This window comes from Arvicanthis niloticus, chromosome 18 (genome assembly GCF_011762505.2).
Source record: "Arvicanthis niloticus isolate mArvNil1 chromosome 18, mArvNil1.pat.X, whole genome shotgun sequence".
Classification (NCBI taxonomy): Eukaryota; Metazoa; Chordata; class Mammalia; order Rodentia; family Muridae; genus Arvicanthis; species Arvicanthis niloticus.
Window position 1 is genome coordinate 40,101,865 of NC_047675.1, and position 21,884 is coordinate 40,123,748.

Below are 21,884 nucleotides of genomic sequence, written 5' to 3' on the forward strand. Positions count from 1 at the left end.
TAGGACCCTGAAGAAAATTCAACATTACTAAAGTCACATATATTCTTAGAAGGCTGGTGGGGTCCACATCCAGAAATCCTGAAAAAGCAGCTCAGAAAGGCCTTCTATCCAAGAAACATATACCAGTTGGAAAAATCTTGTAGCATGTTTAAAAAAAAAAAAAAAAAAAAGAGGGAGTGGTGCCAACAAGAGTGATACAGAAGATTGAATATTACAAGGTTATGTGTTGAAAACCTCATCCCTGACCTGACTGTATTAGGAGGTGGGTCATTGGGGAGTAATGAAGATTTTTCTTAAATGGGGTTACTCTTGGTGATGGTTAGCTTCTAATCAACAACTTGTCCCACTCTAGAATGGCCTGAACAAGGAGCTCAGTTGAGGGTTTGTCTAGATCAAGATGATCAGTGGACAGGTGTTTAAGGGACTATCTTGGTTATTCATTGAGGCAGGAGGATCTGGCCTGAACACCAGCGGTACCATTTCATCATGCTCTGGACCCTGACTATATGGTAGTGATGAGAACCAACTGAGCAGAAACAGCCAAAAAAAAAAAAAAAAAAAAAAAAAAACCAAAAAAAAAAAAAACAAAAAAAAAAAAAAAAAAAGCGGGGGTCCATTTAATTCACCCTTAAGTTGTCTGTGGATATGATAGGACTGACTGCTGTGAGTTCATGCCTTGACCTCTACCCTGTGATGGACTACATCCTGGAATTGTAAGCCAAGTGAACCTTGTCCGGGTGGTTTGTTCAGTCAGAATGTTTTGTTAAAGCAACCCAATTGAAGCTGGTTCAGCATCTGTAGAAGCGGTACTAACAATAGACCCCCCCCCCCATCCTACTACCTCAGAAGGGGAAAGCTTGAAGGTCCCCACTATGGATCAGGAGAGAGGCTGTCAACAGACATGGACTCCGCTGCTGCTTTCGTCTCCGATTCCCAGCTTGTGAAACCATGATCTTTCTTATTTATAAAACGAGCCCACTCAGTTTATGCTGTTCTATAATCCCAAACTAAGCCAGCAGCCAGAGAGTGACTCAGGCTGCCTGGAGATGAGCATGCTCGGCAGTGAGCTCGGTGTGAGCCAAGGAGCCTGTAAACTGCATCATCTGTCTTTTGTCCATCACTGCTTCTCTTGCTCTGGGTATCACCCTTTCTCCATGGACCTCATCTCTAACACCCTGCCTCGCTTTCTCTGTGGGCACAATTGAATTAAGCTCCAAAGATAAAAGAATCACTTCACTCAGGACAGCCAAGGAGATACAGAGGCGCACACAATGCCGAGACTCCAAGTCCATATCTGAAAGGCTATCTCTATTCAGAAGGACTGCAGCATATTAAATTAGAGCATGTCCTTTGATTTTCTTATCCCTCATTGAAAATTTGAACAGTTTTTAAAAATAAAAGCTATACAAGATGATTTAGATGCCTTCCAACAACAGCTTCAAATTTTTCCAGTGTCCTGAGTGAGATTTGAGGGAAAGGAGCTTCAGAATTCATCCAAAGGACAAATAGTGTTCTGGATTGGGGACACTCCTAGCCAGTTTCATCCATATCTGTGATTTCCCATCAATGATATTTCTGCACAGAGCCTTTGTGCTAGGTCACTGCCAATTTGAGGACCGATATGACCTCAGGCCCTGGGCTGGAAAGTCCCTGGAGCATCAATTAGTCCAAGTATCTTCTTTTACCAACCAGAACAAGGACATTTCCAAAGTCACACAGGCAGGAAGACAAAAACCACAGAGTCACACATTCCCAACATCTGAGGCCCTGTGGCTTAGAGTGAACCCTTTTCCCTTGGGCACTTTCAACATCATAGATGTCCAAATTGTTTTCTGTTGACAAGTGTATTTAGCAGCCTCTGCCTCTTAGTTACCTATAATGCCAGTTGTGGCAAAAAAAAAAAAAAATGTACCCAGGCACTGGCAGATGTTCCAAGGAACAAATAAATCCCACCTGAGGATGAATGGCAAAGACCAAAGGTGGCAAAATAAAGCTGTGTGGGCTAAATGTGGTCCACAGATACACTGTGTTCATCCTCTGTTATATTCATAAGGACTTTTATAAATGTGGTATAATTTGCATTAAAAAAAAAAAAAACAGACTACTCGACTCTTGTGAATGTTAAATTGGCAATCCTAGGCTCACATCCTTATCCAGCAATGATGACTGTTAGAGTTTGAATATATTATGCCCCCACAGGCTCAGGGGGTTGAAGGCTTTGTTCGAAGCAAATAGCAGAAAGTTTAGAATGTGTGGCTTCGCTAAAGTAAGTGTTTTAATTAGGGTTTTAGTGTTGTGAACAGACACCATGACCAAGGCAACTCTTATAAGAACAACATTCAATTGGGGCTGGCTTACCAGTCCAGAGGTTCAGTCCATTATCATCAAGGCAAGAACATGGCAGCGCCAGGTAGGCATGGTGCTGGAGGAGCTAAGAGTTCTATATCTTCATCTGAAGGCTGCTAGGAGAAAACTGGCCCCCAGGCAGCTAGGATGAGGGTCTTAAGCCCACACCCACAGTGACACACGTTCTTCAACAAGGCCACACCCACTACAACAAGGCCACACCCACTACAACAAGCCCATACCTCCAAATAGGGCCACTCCCTGGGCCAAGCATATTCAAACCACCACAGTAACCAAGTGGGACATGTGTCAGTAAAGAGTGACTGGCTTTTTTCTGTCTCTGCTTCCAGGTGGCCATGATGTGGAGCAGCCCTGTTTCACCACAGCCTTCCACCAAGATATTCTGTCTGTCCACATTCCAGAAACAAAGGAGGCAGCTGATAGTCAGTTGGAAACTCTGATACCGTAAGTCATAACAAATTTGTTCTCCTTTATAGTATTTTTTCCTTGGTATCTGTCAAGCAACAGAAAACTAAAATAATACAATGCATCACAGCTGAGTGGAGAGTTTCCCCTTTGCAATGCCCTCCATGCTCTTGGTTGCCTCAGTCCCTTCCACTCTCTGTTGTACCCCGCAAAGGAGCTATTTTTATTTGACTCATAGCATCCTGGTTCCAAATTTAGATTGATGTGTTCTCACAATGCTTTGGTTCTGTTTTCTCCTAATAAGCCTCTCAGAAACTTGAAGGCAAGGGGTCATGACATTTTCTTCTCTTGCCCTTCCATGGCGTTTGATGCTGAGCAAGTACTCAGAAGTAAGTATGGATTGATTTTCCTACAACAGCTTTCCCCACAAGACACCTGAGGTTGTCACCTATGTGAACTGCAGTAGAAAAGGCCTGGAAGTCAAGTATGCTTGGATGAAGCTGTAGTCCATAGCCCAATTTGGAGGGTCAAGAATCACACTAGGCTAGAAACCCATGTTAAAGAAGGCTACCTAACTGCACATGTCCCTAGTTAATTTGACTATTAAATTCTCTTTAACCCTGCATCCATCAATATCCTAAGAGAGCAATGCACAACTCTAGGTAGAGTTCAGAAAAGGCTAACATGGAGCCCTAACCTTTCTCAGTTAAGGAGTGGTTGAAATACTAAGTGATCTAGTAAAAGGAGTTTCAAGCAAGGCATGCTTTTTCCAAGAACGGACATTGATTTGCATTGCCTCTTTTAACTTCCCCACAAATCTAGGAAGACAGCATGATCAATATACACGTTTTGCAAATTAAACAATAAAAAAACAGAAAGCATTAGGATCGCCACCAGTGGTTTCACAGCTGGGAAGAGGTCAATGGAACCAGGACTGGGATGTATAGCCTGTTCAATTCTAGGACCTAGGTGCTTTCCTTCTGCATGCCTTGGCCCTGTACCAGTATCCATATCCTTGGAGCATTACAGCGTGTGGTCTATCTGTCTCCTCCCTGTCCCTCTTCATACACACACACACACACACACACACACACACACAAGGAAGGCACCAAGCCCTATTCCTGAAGGGAGTAAAACAGTAGTTATTATGCATCAATCAACTACTGTGTGTGAGAAATAATATTTGGGGATCATCATACATCCCATGCCATTTTTTACATGCCTGTAAATCAGTTATCTACTTCTCATTTCATGTGCAAAACTGTCTTAGCATCTCAGAGCCTAAACCTCACACTGTTGGGAAGTGGGAACAGTGGCATGTGAAACAGTGTCTGGGATCAAAGCAAGTGATCAACATCCACATTTTACAAATTGAAAGATAAAGCGATACAGACTAAGAATTTTGCATTGGGGAGCTGGCTTAGTTGGTAAAATTCAGAACACTAGAACCTGGGTGCTTGTGTCTGTAACTCCAACACTTTGGGAGGGAGACAGGCAGATACCAGAGTTTGCTGACCAGTCATTCTAGGTCCATGGTCAATGAGCGACACTGCCTTTTAAAGAAAAAAGTGACTGAGGAAGACACCTCATGTTGACCTCTGACCTCCACATGCACACACATGCACCTGCATACAACATGTACACACAGCCTCGCCAAACACCCAAATGGATTTTTTTTTTTTTTTTTTTTTTTTTTTTTGGTTTTTTCGAGACAGGGTTTCTCTGTATAGCCCTGGCTGTCCTGGAACTCACTCTGTAAGGCTGGCCTTTCAGAGATCGCCTCCTCTGCCTCCCAAGTGCTGGGATTAAAGGCGTGCGCCACCACCGCCCAGCAACTTTTTTTTTTTTCCCCAAATGGATTTTTAAAAAGAAAGATTGATGGGGAGAGAGATAGACTTCATCGATTAAGCAAGCACTTGCTTGCAGCTGCTTTGACTCCCAGACCCCACATTGTGATTTTCACAATCATCCATAACTCCAGTTCAGGGGATGTGATGCTATTTCCTGACCACTGTGGGCATGAAGCATGTACATGATGCCCATACATACATACAGCAAAAATGCCCTCACATAACAATAAAATATATAACCTTCCCTCAAATTTTCCTTAGGAGAGGTTAAGGAACATTGGTTACATAGCTGCTTTGCTCAGGACCTACTAAGAATGTAGGGACTTGGTGGTAGACTGGTGCATGACTGAATGACAGATGGTTAAATAATATTCCTAGCCCTCTTACTTTATGTAAGTTCTATGAGGAGGAGGTACTTGCTAAGAGGCAATGGGTGGGATTCCTGTCCCTGAAGAACTTTCCCCACTTTCTGGGAATTAAGCCATTTAACCTCAGAGAAGAAAAAGCTAAGTGTGTCCTTCCTGCACTCTCAGCTGTATCCAAATCTTACAGCTTCACACAGTCATGATCCTGAGGAAAAGCCAACAAGCTGGATACCGGCCAATAAAATAATAACAGAAACAGCACTCTGTAAAAAACCCTGGCTCAGCTCGAAGCAGACACGTCAGGGAAACAAGAGAACCAAAGTAGCTGTGGGGCTACCTTGGTGTACAGCGTAATAATCTCGAAAGAAACAAAGAAAGAATGAGGGGGAGGGAGGAGGAAGGAAGGAAGAAAAGAAAGGGTGACTGAAGGAAGGAGAGAGGAAGGAAGGGAGGAAAGGAAGGAGGGAGAGAAGGAAGGGGTGGTTTAAGGAGGAAAGGAGGAAGAGAAGTAAGGGAGGGAGGGACAGAGGGAGAGAAAAAAGGAAGGAAGAAAGGAAGGAAGGAAGGAAGGGAGGGAGGGAGGGAGGGAGAGAGGGAGGGAGGGAGGGAGGGAAGGGCGGAAAGACAGATGTTTGCAGAAGAATTCTCCCCAGATCTAGTTTCTAATGGACCCTATCTGAGGAGTCAAGGTTTTATTTGCTTTTGAACCTGGATTTTGCATACCTATTCAGTTACCATTATTCACAATGATCTATATCAAAGGGCTTTGGGGAAACACATCTCTACGCAGCATTTGGAAGGAGCAGACAGCATTATTGTATGATAATTCATAGAAGAAATCACACAGCCTCACACTAGGGGAAAACCCTCCGTAATATGCAGAAAGGGATAAGAGAAATCACTGAGAAATCATCTTGTAGCATGAATGAGGCTTCAAAGACATAAACTGCCTCATTTAAATTTCCTCACTTGGTCCTGTGTGGTATATTCTCCTCCACACTTGGCCAACCATGTTTACCAAGCGATACAAAACAATCGATAAAAATCATCTCTCCGTAGACAATAGCTGCTTGTGAATAAAAGGGCAAGACGGAACAGGTAAAACGGTTCCAATTTTAATCGTTCATGATCTGGCAAATACAGACCTAAAATGTTCTTCTTAGGGGTAGTACCTCCAGGTTACGGGAAAAGGGTAGGGTTTTCTTATTAATTTATTAATTTATACCACTAAACTTCAAACTTCAATTGAACACCATGGAGATAAAAACACAATGCATAAATGTATATTTGAGGCTGGAGATAAAGCTTACTGGCTAAAAGTATTTCAGGGATCAGAGTTCAGTTCTGGGCATCCACCTCCAGTTCCAGGGGATTTACACACACTCTCTTCTGGTATCTGTGGACAACTACATACACATGGACATGTACAAATACGCACACACACATACCACACACACACATACACAATACAATACAATAACTAAAAAAAAAATGTTTGGGAAGAATTAATGGAAAAATAGCATCAAGTCTCAGGATCAAGGTTATTTAAGTGATACTGTTTCAACAGAGGAGCCAGGGTTTCCCTTTATTCCCCATACCTTCCATCCACCATCTCACAGTGTTATCTGAGGGAGGTCCTACTATTACTTCCAATATCATCTCTCCCCTTACCACTAATAACTGAACTCCAACTTACTCCTGGGAGTCTATCATTTCATTGATGGGCTCTACAACTCTCAGCCCCCTTTGCAAGAGGATATGACAAAACTAGACTAGATTCTGGGCCATTGGAGGTAGGAAGTATCCTTAAGAATAAAAGTATGTAGGGGCTACAGAGATGTCTCAGTGGCTAAGAGTGGGCACTCCTCTTTTAGAGAACTGTAGTTCAAGTCCAAGAATTCACATAGAGGCTCACAACTGCCTATAACTCCAGTTCTAGAGGATCTGATGCCCTCTGCTGACCTTCATAGGATCCTGTGTGCATGTGGTACATGTACATACACACACAGGCAGGTATACCCACATGTGTACATAAAATAAATAAATGGATCTTCAAAAAGTTAAAAATGTGGAATAAAATAAAAAACTATAGACATTATTATGCAATGGTTAATAATCCATGTTTTGAAGTGATATGGCTCCCATTTCAATGCCCAGCTCTGCCACAGAAAATTGGTGATGTTGGAAAATGGCTTGCATTCAAATATCTCCTATGTAGAATGGGACCAGCTACTAAGGCACAAGATTATCCCAAAGAGTAACTATTGTGAGTGATGCATAACAAATTATTCTAACTGGATTGAAGATAATGCAGTGGAATAAACATGATTAAAGGCATACCTGAATGCATTGGTCATCACACAAGTGGTTTATTTCTCTAGAAACTTGCTGAGTCACTTCAAATTATTTTAGAAAATCATTTATAAACTCATATTAATCTTTTTCAATGTGATTTTTTATATCTGTTTATTCTCTGCATTAAGAAAAGTTTGCTTCTGAACAGCCCAACCTAAATCAATATACATCAATTGGACTAGACTGTTAAACTTAACCTGACATTGTGCCTCTTTAAAAGAACCTTAAAGAATTTAAATTCTCTCCCCTTTTCCTCTCTACCCTGCAATTCCTTCCTTTCTTTCCTCATTTCCTCCCCTCCTCTCTCTCCTATTTCCTCCCTCTCTTTTTCCCTTGCCATCCTTCCTCCCTTCTTCTCCCCTCCCCCTTTCTCAATCTTCATCTCTGTTCCTACACATGCACGCGCCGTGCTCGCACATTGCACAAATGTATGGACGCACTCACAAACACATGCATAATGCTCTTTCCTGGAGCCATTTATGGTCCAGAGCTGAGCTGCAATACCCCCATTGTACCAACAGTGGTACCATGCCAGTGTCTGACATTGCCCTTTACGGTAAGATATTTCTCAAGGGAAGCGCTGAGAAAATGCTGGCATAACCCATTTTACAACAAATATAAGCTGACTGATGTTATGTGGAGATATGCCAGTGTCGCTCTTGCTACGTTCTACTAGAGAGGATCAACGTTACAAATGCTGACAGAGAGTATTACATAGGACTCAGAGGACTGATTCTTCTCCAAGTAGCTCACAGTGTGGTGTGTCCCCTCTTGGTTATTGTGATAATCAATTGCCTACCAGCTTTGATCTGGGGATTTTAGCAGCCAGAAGATTCAACTGTAAGGAATAATTATTTGATAGTTTAACACGCTATATAAGACAGACAGCACCTCCTGAATAGGCGGTGTGTGAACTGCAAAATAGATTTTCTTCCCATGTGTCAGAGCAAAACACTTAAAAACAACACAAAGGGCCTTGGTGAAATAGAGAAATTAGTCCAAGAAAATAGCCGACATATTTTAAAATCCCACTGAGTAATGTCAACCAGGGATAGAACTGGTTTGACCAAGTTCAACAAACACACATGGTAAGATGCTAGGAGAATGAAGTTGGGAGTCAGTTTTCTCTTATCCAAAAGAACCAATGTGTTAGATATGCCAAGTCACTTAAGACTCAACTTCCCTTCTGAGTGGTGAACATGGTCATCCTTACCTCATGAGGCTATTCAGATAATCAAATCTTATATCATACTCAATGTCTAGAACAGTAGACATGGCCCACATGGCGCCGTACATTGCTCTGTTACCAACACTGAAGCCAGCTCTATTTATGACCCACTTGATTCCATGTGCAAAACGACAGCCTCCCATGGAGAGCAGGGGAAGTTCTCAGCCTGAGGGTTCTCTGCTAGACACCTAGGGCAGGATAGATCAAACGCTTCCAGGAGCCGCTCTTGGCCAGCCATACACAGAGTTCAGCGAATAAATAGCAAGTTCCCTGCTTCTTGAATGAGACAACTCTGGGATTTATTTCATCCACAATGTATCCCAAAGGTCTTCTATGGTTTTAACTCTATTCATCCATTGTGGTAATCTGCTCTTAAATGCACCTCTGTATTGACTTCTACCATTTTTCTGTCTCACTTTTCTAATTCATAACCCAAGCTTCCTGGGATTACCTCCAAAATAAACCACGGGCACGCCAATCCTTGTTCCAGAACTGAATCCAGCCTAAATACCCTATCTCACAAAGTGAATAGGGCTCTTAATTGGGTTTACGATAAAGTTCAGCTGGCTAAGGGGACCATCTGTTCTGCCTCCCTCTGCCTCTCCCTCCAGTGCATAACCGGCACCTATCACTTGCATCATCGGCTTCTGCCCAAGCTCTAAGTCTAAGCTCTCATCACTAACCAATCACTGTGCTTCCTGGGAGCTATGACCTCACTTGATGCCCACTTATTGCCAATATTATTACCTCAAAATGCAGTTCTGGTAATTCTGGTCCCTTGTTTGTTTTTGTATTTGAAGCTTTTGATGGTTCCCATCTCTTCTGAGAAGAAGAAAAAGGAGAAGGAGGAGGAGGAGGGGGAGGGGGAGGGGGAGGGGGAGGGGAAGGGGAAGGGGAAGGAGGAGGAGGAGAAGAAGAAGAAGAAGAAGAAGAAGAAGAAGAAGAAGAAGAAGAAGAAGAAGAAGAAGAAGGAAGAAGAAGAAGAAGAAGAAGAAGGAAGAAGAAGAAGAAGAAGAAGAAGAAGAAGAAGAAGAAGAAGAAGAAGAAGAAGAAGAAGAAGAAGAAGAAGGAAGAAGAAGAAGAAGAAGAAGAAGAAGAAGAAGAAGAAGAAGAAGAAGAAGGAAGAAGAAGAAGAAGAAGAAGAAGAAGAAGAAGAAGAAGAAGAAGGAAGAAGAAGAAGAAGAAGAAGAAGAAGAAGAAGAAGAAGAAGAAGAAGAAGAAGAAGAAGGAAGAAGAAGAAGAAGAAGAAGAAGAAGAAGAAGAAGAAGAAGAAGAAGAAGAAGGAAGAAGAAGAAGAAGAAGAAGAAGAAGAAGAAGAAGAAGAAGAAGAAGAAGAAGAAGAAGAAGAAGAAAGAAGAAGGAGGAGGAGGAGGAGGAGGAGGGGGAGGGGGAGGGGGAGGAGGAGAAAAAGGAGAAGGAGGAGGAGGAGGAGGAGGAGGAGGAGGAGGAGGAGGAGGAGGAGGAGGAGGAGGAGAAGGAGAAGGAGAAGGAGAAGGAGAAGGAGAAGGAGAAGGAGAAGGAGAAGGAGAAGGAGAAGGAGAAGGAGAAGGAGAAGGAGAAGGAGAAGGAGAAGGAGAAGGAGAAGGAGAAGGAGAAGGAGAAGGAGAAGGAGAAGGAGAAGGAGAAGGAGAAGAAGAAGAAGAAGAAGAAGAAGAAGAAGAAGAAGAAGAAGAAGAAGAAGAAGATATAATTCAGAGACTATCCCCAAATGTTGCTTTCTTAGGCTTCCTCTGCAGGGACTGCAGCTCACAGAACCAACGAGCAGTCTCTGAAGATCCCCTTCACCTGTTACCTTTGTATGTGCCTCAGTGGACTTGGAACCTTCTTGGACTACAGAACTAGCTCACATGGCCCCTTCTTCCTGAGAATTCCTACAACCCCATAGGATGAGCTGATAGTTCCATCCTCCGGAATTCCACGGAGGCATCTGCTTACATTGGCTCAATCGTTCATCAAACATGTTATAGTTACAAACTGACAGAGACATTAATAGTGAAGAATCCAGCCTGGAAGTTGGTGAACTTTGCACAAGAAAGTGATTCTCTGGATGATTCTTGATTAGGAATTAACCCTAATAAAGGTAGTGGGCAGAGCATCCAAAGTCAAGGGCACAGCAGGTGCAGAAGACATAATTACTTTTTCCAGGTGAGCCGAAGCTTTAAAACAGAGGCACAGGAGAAATAGGAGGAGGAGAGACTGACTGTCATGGGGGTCATTCTGCCACACGCCTGAGATCATTGTGTCCTAACATCCTCACACACTGGGACCAAGATCTTCACCATCTCTGAGATAAACCACCACAGCCCCTTACACAATGAAGAATAAAAATGGGGTACATCCATTTCGTGGATGTGTTGAGTAGTCTTATAGCAGCGTGACACAAGCTAGAGATATCTGAAAATAGAAAGCCTCAATTGGGAGAACGCCTCCATAAGATCCAGCTCTAAGCCATTTTTTAAAATTACTGATTGATGGGGGGAGTTCCAGCCTATTGTGGGTGGTGCCATCCCTGGCCTGGTGGTCCTGGGTTCTATAAGAAAGCAAGCTAAGCAAGCCATGAAGTACAAGGCAGTAACAGTCCTTTGCGGCCTCTGCATCAGCTCCTGCCTCCAGGTTCCTGTTCTGATGGAGTTTCTGCCCTGACTTTACTCAGGTTGCCTTGGTCCTGGTGTTTCATCACAGCAATAGTGACCCCAACTAGGACACTGAATATTGGTATTGGGGCTCAGGAAGGATAAATGTCACCTGAGAGCTCAAGGATGGAACCTGCCTAAACTGAAACATGCACCCGCTGAGAAATTGGATCTCTGGACTGCACAAGGCAACTCCTCTCTCCTTTTTTAAGACAGCACCAATGACCTTTTTGAAGAATCAGAATTTATTATGTGATGGATATGATTGGATTGCATCTGTAGTTTTGTTTTTGTGTGTGGGTTGTTTGTTTGTTTGTTTTTTGAGAAAGGGTCTCACTGTGTATTCCTGGCCACCCTGGAACTCACTTTGTAGTCCAGGCTACCCAAAAATTCTCAAGAGATTCACCTGTCTCTGCCTCCCGGGTGCTGAAATTCTGGAATTGAAGGCATTGCACGTGGGCGCACACGTGTGTACACACACACACACACACACACACTGTGCCGGCAATTTTAAATTCTTGTTTAGGCTTTTTGAGACAGGGTTTCTCTGCTACCTTAGCTTCCTTACTGCAGATGTGTCACCAAACACTGCTGGGGAAAGTACAGGTTTTTCTGTAAGCTTGCAAAACAAAAGGCAGGTGTGTGGGTAGGGGAGGGAGGGAAAGGGAGAAAGGAGGGGGAGGGATTGGGAGGGAGGGGGAGGGAGGAAAGAGGGAGAGGGAGGAAGGAGGGGGAGGGAGGAAAGAGGGAGAGGGAGGAAGGAGGGGGAGGGAGGAGGAGGGGGGAGGGAGAAGGAGGGAGGAAGGAGGGGGAGGGAGGAAGGAGGGGGAAGGAGGGGAGGGAAGAAGGAGGGAAGAAAGAGGGGGAGGGAGGAGGAGGGAGGAAGGAGGGGGAGGGAGGAAGGAGGGGGAGGGAGGAAGGAGGGGGAGGGAGGAAGGAGGGGGAAGGAGGAAGGAGGGGGAAGGAGGAAGGAGGGGGAAGGAGGAAGGAGGGGGAGGGAGGGGAAGGGAGAAAGGAGGAGAGGGAGGAAGGAAGGAGGGGGGAGGGAGGGGGAGAGAGAACGAGAGAGAGAGAGAGAGAGAGAGAGAGAGAGAGAGAGAGAGAGAGAGAGAGAGAGAGAGAGAGAGAGACAGAGGGAGAGAGGGAGAGAGGAAGAGGGAGAGAGGGAGGGAGGGAGGGAGGGAGGGAGGGAGGGAGGGAGGGAGGGAGGGAGAGAGGGAGAGAGGGAGAGAGGGAGAGAGGGAGAGAGAGAGAGAGAGGAGTGTTGGTCAGGAGGTACTTGGTCTTCTGGAGGTCCCAACAGGAAACAGACTTGTTCTGGGAGCCTCTTTGCTAGAAAAAAAACCATGGGTCCTAAGAACTAGCTGTCATAAGGAAGCCACAGAAGTCCAGAAAGAGCATCCCTGGTGACAAGGGGGGTCCAGAGGGAAAAGACTGGACCTGGCTCTTTGGAGCCTTGGTTGGGATGGATCTTTAACTTCCCGCACCTCCCTGACAGCTCCACTCAGAACCAGCAGATGGGAAACAGCCCAATTTCCCAGCTACCCCTCCCACCCCTGCCTACCCGCGGAAGAAGAGGCAACCTTGTCTCTAGCAGCAGCATCCTCCAGGCCCAGACATTCGTCTCTGTCCATTTCAAGGCGCCACAGTCTGTGCCGTATATACCCAAGTATTTGGCCCACTCGAGGGGTTGGAGTATCCAGCTGGCCGCTCCTGCTGTGTTTGTATTCAAGAGTCTTGGGGAAATCTGTTATTAATGTTGAGACAAATTTCCTGATTTAGGACCAGCACAAAAAGTGGACTTGAGATTTGGTTTGGAGTAAGTAGAAGGAAATGTGAGGGAGGGGGTGGGGCGCCAGGGCGCGGCTCCTCTGAGGATTACGGCGGAGGCGGTGGACCGCGGCTCCGCTCACAAGAGGTTGCAGCCATTGCACTGAAGAGCATCCCACATTCAACAGGAGGAACCCGCGGGAGAGCAGCCCCGACCCCCTTCACAACCGCAGCCAGTGCGCCCCGCGGCCCCTCGTGCGCCATGGCTAAGGAAGGCATAGAGAAAGCGGAGGAGACTGAACAGATGATCGAGAAGGAGACCAGCAAAGAGCCTGCTGAGGGCGGCGACGGCTCCCACCGCCTCGGGGATGCCCAGGAGATGCGCGCTGTGGTGCTGGCCGGCTTCGGAGGGCTCAACAAGCTGAGGCTCTCCAGAAAGGCCATGCCGGAGCCACAGGACGGCGAGCTCAAGATCCGCGTCAAAGCCTGGTCCAGTATCCACGACTTTTTGGTTTTTCTCTCTTTACACGCTGGGCGCACCGGCAGTGGGTGGGAGAGCCTAGACTGGAGATGCTGCCCAGGTACCCAGCACCCACAGTCAGCGAGCACCCTCTCTGCATCCACACTTGGCTCCCAGAACCTCCTGGGTGCCCAAGCCAAGGGAGCCTGGGCTCAGGATGCTCGGAGGTGGTCCTTCTCCCCACACCAGATGTAGGATGACAGGAAGGATAGTGGCGCCTAGGACTTGAGGTCTGGAAAATTGCCTGGTGCCCCTCTTGTAGGACAACTCAGCTGCTAACATTGGGAGGGACATAAGGGTGGGACTTAATCGTTAGCGTGGTTTAAAAAAATAGCAATCACCATGTAATCGTAGTTCCCGGTGCTAGTTTTCTTTTTGTTTCTTTTTGTCTGGAGTTTTACATATACGATCCCGTTTAATACTTTCTGAGACCCAGTAAGTCAGGTGCCCAGCTTTAGAGGTGAGAAAACGGAGGCTGGGGGCTGGGAGGAGGAGAATAAATGATCTGCCAAGATCGCTGAGCTACCAGTAAGTGGTCTGACTGCTGCTTGACACTTGATCTCCCTTTTCACCTTTATGTGTCTAAATGGGGCTGAGGACAAGGTCCATTCCCTTGTACACCTCCTTCCCAGTACTTAGGTGAGGGAAGGAACTGAGAATGAAGAGGGTTAAATCCTCAGCCTGTAAGCTGGGTGAAAGGTGAGGCCAGGGATGCAGCCCTCTCTCCCCCACTGCATCTTCTGCTTGCCTCATCCTTAGGAGCTCCTGTGCTGGCCTCAGAAGGAGCCCACACGCTCAGAGGTCCTCTATTCGCATTTCTCATGGGGAAACATGCCTGTGCCTAGACCATCAGGGATTTCCCCAGTAGTGTGTAATAAGTGAGAAAGCTTGTCTCTGCCTGGGGGCACACTGCACTCCCGTGCCCCTGAATTCTAGTGGAGTGCAGACTAATGGAGCTGCTCACTGGACCCAACATTCTATAGTAACTATGAATCTGGATCTCCTAAGCCCTTGGTGTTTCTACTTCTTAGAAACAGCAGCATACTCAAACCTGCCTAGGACAGATTTGGAAAGAAAGCCAGCACCTACAAACATGATCTGAAGGCAGGAAAAAAAATGCAAAGGGCTCCTTTTGGCCCCTGCACCACCTTGACAGCAGGTGGGTTTTATTAGCCAGATCGGGAGGCAGCTGGTGAGAGCAGCCAGCGCAGATCCATGGTTAGTTCTTCATATATGAACCCCGTCCTTCGTGACATTAAACGGTGTTCTGGTGAGCAGAGAATTTCAGTGTAAGAGAGGAAGCATTTAGGCAATCTGAGGATCCTGTACTGTTCTTTTCATTAACTCTTAGGAAGCCAGGGTGATTGATCCCAGCAGGCAGAGGTTTTACCCACCCCATTTGCCAATAAATCGCCAGCATCCAGCACAGTTGGCACACTGCATATTCTAAGTAAGTGGTGACAGGTGAATGGATTGAGGGGGTAGCTTGGAGGGGGGTTATGGGATGTCATTTTTCTTTATTTGTTGATAGAAGACCATCGACCTAGTATAATTACCGTGTATGAGTAACTCCCCGTCCTTAACCATCTCTTCAAAAATATCATGCACCTATGTATACACACATACAGGAGTGGTGTGTGTGTGTGTGTGTGTGTGTGTGTGTGTGTGTGAGAGAGAGAGAGAGAGAGAGAGAGAGAGAGAGAGAGAGAGAGAGAGGCGTATGAACTTTCATTCACACTGAAGATGGAGGTCTAGGACTCTTGAGGACATATTCCAAGAATAACTATTAGGGCCACAGTTCCAAAAGCAATGGGTTTCATGTGCAGTACAAATCAGCGTGTATTCTTCAGCTTTCCCGTGTTTTGTAGCCTCCTGCTAACTGCCAGAAAATGCCTATAGGGGCAGGGATGTTTTGAAATAATTTCTCAAGATAAAAGTGAGGAGTCGAGAAGGTGATTTTTCAAAGCCTGGCATACAAATGTGTTCTTTAATGGAGCCTAAAAATGTATATACATACACCACACACACACACACACGCACACACGCACACACACACACACACACACCCCTCTCTACAGAAGCTGTACTAGGTCTGTACAGTAGTGAGCTCAGATTGAGTTGGTTTTTTTGTTTTTTGGGGTTTTTTTTTGTTTTTGCAAGTGAGAAGCAGAATTAATCAGTTTGCAAGGCAGCAGTGTTGGAATAGCTTGTGGAGATGGCCCACTGGGCCTGTCATCCTTCACTGGGCTGGAATTGGCCGGTCAAAGAGTCCCATTGATTATAAGTTTCTGCCTTGAGAGGCAACATGACTCATTCCATGTTTTTATGAATCAACTGGGGCCTTGCGGCTGAAGGTCCTCCTTTTATCTGCTCTCCGTTTTTAATGGAAACCTTTTATCATCAAATAGGATGTCCTTTTTTCGTGGAAACAAAGCAGAGCACATCCGAACTACTATTAGACCTAGGACAAGGGTTCAAGTTAGTGACTCTGTAATTATAAAAGTGGACAAAAAGAAGCAGGAAAAGGGGGGTATTCTATCCTATTGACCCTCCAATTTGTGGATTGATTGGGCAGGCATTTTTCTTACAGAACAAATTGAGTACTGAGGACATTGGGTGACTTGTCAAATATATCACATAACCAGTAGTTAGAATGTGGGCTTCTTCTCTTTTCCTTCCGTTTTATTTTGTGACCCTCAGAAACACCACAGATGTGACTTGCCTCTCTAGATTGTGACATGTGTGGTTGTGTCCATTGTTGCTTTAATACATATGGACCCATTGTGCTTATGCATAGCTAAAGAATAACCACTTTGGTTATTTTCAGAGTAATATGATTTCTACGGGAATTATATATGTGTTCAAGTGCAGCTCAGAAAGAGCCACTGCTTGCTTGGCTCTGTAGGGTTGGAAAGACAGAGGGTTCTACCCTCTAAAAAATGTCACCTGATGGAAGCCCAGGTCACAAATTCTGCATAGAATGGGCTATGTAACAGTAGGTTTAAGGGCCTAAGTAGCAAATGAGTGTGTGTATGAATGTGTGTGTGTGTGTGTGTGTGTGTGTGTGTGTGGTGTGTGTGTGTCCTTTGATAAAAGGTGGACCTGGGTATATGTATGAGCCTCAATTCTTGCTTCTTGGTGGCCTTGCCTCACTTTCTGCAAGCTTCCTGGGTTCATCTGTGAAACATGGACAGTGTGGTGGCCCTTGTAGTGGTATTACGAGGACAAACGAGTTCTAACTTGTCCCCCTGCTGACTGGATACCATGGGCCAGGCTCCTTGACCCAGAGACTCGTAGAGGGAGCCTTTGGCAAGCAGTTTACTAAGAAAGACTTTGCAGGGAGAAGAGAGCAATACAACTAGGCCAGGGAGAGAGAGAGAGCTAAACAAGGGTATGGTCTCAGCTGGATCCCTCTGCAGAGTCAGTTCCTCACAAGAGCAAGAAACAGTGTAAGCCTTTAGGTGACTGGCAGGGCTGCTAAAGGGAGCATGGGCTCTCATAAGCAGGGGTAGGTGTTTATACAACAGGGCACAGTTTTCTAGGGAACTATAAGTAACCAACAGCCCCAGAAGGGATCTGGATGAAGTACAATCTCACTCTTTGGTTGGCAGGGCTGATTAGTGAACCTAGACCTCAGTGGACTGGTCTGCAAAATGGGGATAATGGTGATGCCTCCTTTATTAGCACTGTACCAGAGTTGAAATGAGGTAAGACACACAAGACCTTTACGTGCAACTAATGGTTAATAAGTGACTTACTATCTAGACGATTATTTTTTTTCATCGCCATCACTACCTTATAGAGTCTTGTCATTCAAGCTCGAGTGGTTTTGAAAGGGAAATGATCCATATTACACTGGGATAGCAGGGGCAAACTGGAAGGATCCTAGACAAACCAGGGGGCATGGTTTTCCTACCTGATGAGGGTCTGATGACCTGTGACCTTGTTGCCGTTGTGTGTTTTGAACACAAGCTGGTGAGGTTTGAAGCTGGCTGAAGGTCTCCAGGTCGGGCTGCAGGAATGTATTTAAGTGGCCATTAACAAGTCTTGTCTAGTTTGTGGCTTAAATTGGCTTGTGGTAGAAAGTCACTAATGGATAGGGGACATTTATTTTCCCAGAGTGATTTACAGCAAGAGGCCATATGAAACTGCTGGAAGGAGACCAGTTGTATGAAAAATGGCTCAGGCTACTCAGGACCACATTGGCTGATCTAAAAATGGGCCGAGGGCAGGCCACACCAGAAGCAAGACAGCAGATGGGTAGAATTCTAATATGTCATGAGGGTGTGTAGGAGACGGGGCAAGAATGTCCACTCGCGGGAAAGTTGTTAGGAGCTAGAAACTGACTGCTTCTATAGAGCTACAAGGTCAATGTCGCTAAGAAAAACTTGTCAGGACTTTAGACTTCCAAGTAAAAGAAAGATACAAAACAACAACAACAACAAAAAACAAAAACCCGAGTCCATATTCTTCATGGACTCCTTACATTTGGGAGCCAGAGATTAGGAGATCGTAATGCCAAAGATAAAGAACAAGAGAGGGAGCAGGCACAAAGATGCAGGTAGACCCAGTGATGGATAATGCAGAGAAAGCTCCAAGAACGATTTTAATCCATTGGACACAGAACTAACAAGACTCAAAATGTCTGCCCCGAGATGTCCCTTTGTATTTGTGTCACTTCCATTTCCTCTGTGCTTCTGAGGTATAAAATACCTTGAGGATAAATTTACCAGGACTGTTGATAAAGAACACCCTTGCTCATTAAACCTTGTAACTGCTCAGGGTAGTACATTTTTTTTTCCTTTGCTTCCTTTGATTAACGGGCAAACACTGACAACTTGAAGACGAGATGTCCTAAATCACAATACTATTAAACTGTCGCTAATGAGGTGGATGGGATGAAGTACGGCCGTGATGTGCTCTGAGTTTGTTCAAGTAAGCAGTCGGAGTCTGGGAGGTTCAGTGACACCGCTGCTCATAAAATTGAGAAATTATGTTCAGAACTCCCAGTGCCCAACTTGAAAGGTGCTCTGGCACGGAAATTGGGCTACAGTGTTCTGGGTTCTTCTGTGTTGAATGAAGGGAGTGGGGTTTGACATGAAACGGTGACTCTGTGCCTCTGTGATGACTCATAATTAAGAGTCCTTTGGTAATGAGCAGACCTGGCTGCCAGCTCAGGGGTCACTCTGCTCTCCTCTACTGAAGCTCTTGTTTCCTTATCATCTTGCTAATGAGGCGGGGGACAGGGATGGCTCCTGTTTGTCCAATAATAAGATAGAAACTCTTTGGTCCTTTTGTTTTGTTCTATCTTGAGACAAGGTCTCAGTAGACATCACCAGCTGACTTGGAACTTGCAATCCCCCTGCTTCAGCTCTCCAAAGTTGGAATGTGTGTCACCTTACCCAGTTTAGATATCCCAGCACTTTGACTAACTAGGAAGGAACACAAAATCATCGGGTATCTTTTCTCACCACTGAGACCAAATGTCTGACAAAAGCAACCTAAAGGAAGATAGGTTTCTTTCTTTTTTTTTTTTTTTTTTCTTTTTTTTTTTTTGGCTCACAGTTTGGAAAAACCAGTCCATCATGGCAGACAAGGAATGGTGACAAGGCATGGTGGCTGGAGACGCTCACTCCATAGTGGTAGGAGCTGGTAGCTGCTGCTGGCTTGCATAGTAACGGATCAGGAAGCAGAGAGCTTAGAAATGAGGTCAGGTTATAATCCTGAAAAACTTACACTGGTTTTACTAACCCCCCTCAACCAGCCATGCACAGGTCCCAAAGGTTCCACAATTTCCCAAAATAGCTTCATCAGCTACAGACCACATATTCAAACATGTGAACCTAGGGGAGACATTTAAGGTCTAACCTGTAACACGGTGGCTCTTCTATCATGGTTCACCCCATTATTTTAACTATAGAGAGCCATCTTGTCCCTTTGAGACTATTTTAATCTTGATTCATTCCATCCTTCCTCCTCCTTCCTCTCTCAGAATCACGTAAGTTCCTCTCTTCCTCCAACTTTTTCCATTATGATAAAACGAGCAATAGCCATCAAAGCATGACCCCAATAACAGAAGCAGTAGCTGGAAAAATTTATAGTGGACGGCCAACAAGACAGAGAAATTAAAATTTGTAGTCATATTTTATGTGGTGCAGGATTTAATCAAGTGGAAATAGTTTCACTAAAATACAAACAAAGTCATTTCAATTAGCTTAACAATGCCATTTAGAGTGTTTTAATTTGCTGAAAGTCACTCATGTCATAATTGAGATTACATTCTGGCATCAGGTATGTCCTTAAACTTCCTTGGAGTTGATGTTATAGAATTGCAAGTAGTGTAAGATCAAGAGAAAGTAACAATGAGCCCACTCAGAAAGAGCTTGTTCTGAATGAAGGATGTAGCTCAGTGGTAGAGCATTTGCATAGCACCCATGAAGCTCTGGGTTTAAAGGAGAAATTATCAGTATCCGTTCATTCATTCACCCTTTAGAAAGTATAGCTGGAGATGATTGGTCAACCCTCTTTGGTAGGAAAGTAAGCTGAGTAAGAATCGGTTTTGCCCATAGAAAGTGGCTTTGGTTACAGGCAGCCTTGATTTAGTATCTTGCTTTCCTTTTTGTTAGTCATGTGTTTGAGTCTGAGCTTTTTCCTTACATACAAAATGAAGATGAAAGGTTACAACGTCTGACATGTAGTAACTTCCCACAGACAGCAGCCAGAGCTCAATGAGAGAGAGACTAATTAGAAACCAGAGGTACTTCATCCTGGGCACAGGGAATGATGGCTGACAGTCATGCCCACCAAGTCCCCCTCCTGAAGCATCCTTGTGGGGAATCAAAGTATGTTAGGCACATCATTTTATAAATCTTATGCTTCCCACTCCGGAAGGATGGTAGCCCAGGAATTAACAACCATGTTTTTCAGGAGAAGAAACTGGGAGTTAGAAGTTAGGTAGAAATACTGCAAAAACGTTTGTGAATTTGGATTCTGATTCTAATTGTACCCACTGTGGCTGTTTGAGCCTAAACAAATAGCACTTCGTAACTCATCCTAGTAATAATGCCTGATATTAGGTATTGTGATGATTGGAAAAGTCTAGGGAAGCCCTCATTTTAAGCTAATTTTCTCACTGCTGTGATAAAATACCAACAACAAGCAAATTGAGGAAGAAATGTTTTTCTGGCTTGCAGTTTGAGGGGATACCTTCCATCCTGGTGGGGAATGCATGGTGGTAGGATCAGGAGGCCAGCTGCTCATGTCACATTGGCAGTAAGCAAAGAGAGACTGAATCGAGGTTGTGATATAAAACCTTAAGACTCACCCCTAGTGCCCCACCCATTTTTGCCTGTAAGCCTCTACCTCCTGAAGGCTCTACAACCCTCCCACACAGCACTCCCAGCATGGACCAAGTGCTCAAACACATGGGCCTTTGAGGATACATTTCATATTCAAACTACAGCAGCTCCCAAAATACCTTGCCCATACATAATAGGTGCCCAATAAAAGTCATTTTCCTTTCTGAGACTCTCAGATATCTCTTGGTTCTGAACCATATTGGCAGCAAGGAGTAGGAAGTTGGCTTTTGATTCTTATTTATAGGGTTGAGGGTAGACTATGCTATTCTCTATGATACTGTTCTGTGACTACCATTACACCAGTCCTTATATAGCATCCATGAGGAGTGGCATGGATTCTCTGCCAGTTGAGTATGCATGGGTAATCCGTCCTTCAGTGTTTGTTTCACTGTAAATTCAAAGGATTGCAAATCCCATGACCTTCGGATCAATCAGTGGCATCCAATGCTAACAACAAAGCTCACCCAGACACAGGAATTTTTACCCCCTAGTAGTTCTAACACTTCTCTTTCCCAAGATGAATCCTTTTGACATCTTGGCATTTGTCGTAGAAGAAAAAGTTTAATTAGAGCCAGAAGAGACTCTTCATAGGAAAGGGCAGCAGGCATGTAATCTCAAATTAGTTCCTCCGTGTGTGATCTCATACAGGAAATTGGCTGGAGTCATGGCATTGAAATGAGTGAGTTTTATGTTTGAAGGCTCAGGAGACAGCAGTGATGCTCCCATGGAAAGCGCTGCTTCGTCTTTGAATGTGATATTTTCTTCATAAGAGCATGCAGTCAGCTTCTGCCTTTAATCTTCTTTTGCTGGTGACCCCCGACTCCTGCTTCATCTAGTCTCCTCTTCAGCACTGGCTGGGATCAGGGCATGCCAAATAGCACATTCCCCAACAAAACCCTGCTAGCAAGCTAAAGCATCAGGTCTTATTACTCTCAACTTCTCTAAAGGAATGTGGTCCACAGAGCTCAAAGCAAGATAATTATTTCCTATGCAAGGAAGCATCATGATTCATATCTTGGAATGGCACCATGTG

General features: G+C 44.8%; 1 protein-coding gene across 1 annotated transcript in view; it reads left to right on the forward strand.

Annotated features, from left to right (window-relative positions):
- Window positions 1–13,113: 13,113 nt before the first annotated feature.
- Window positions 13,114–21,884, forward strand: part of Vat1l (vesicle amine transport 1 like) — a 165,347-nt gene continuing 156,576 nt past the window's right edge. Inside the window, exon 1 of the mRNA XM_034522935.2 lies at window positions 13,114–13,462. Coding sequence (XP_034378826.1) covers window positions 13,236–13,462 — 227 coding nt within the window. The 5' untranslated portion in view covers window positions 13,114–13,235. The remainder of the gene's footprint in view (window positions 13,463–21,884) is intronic.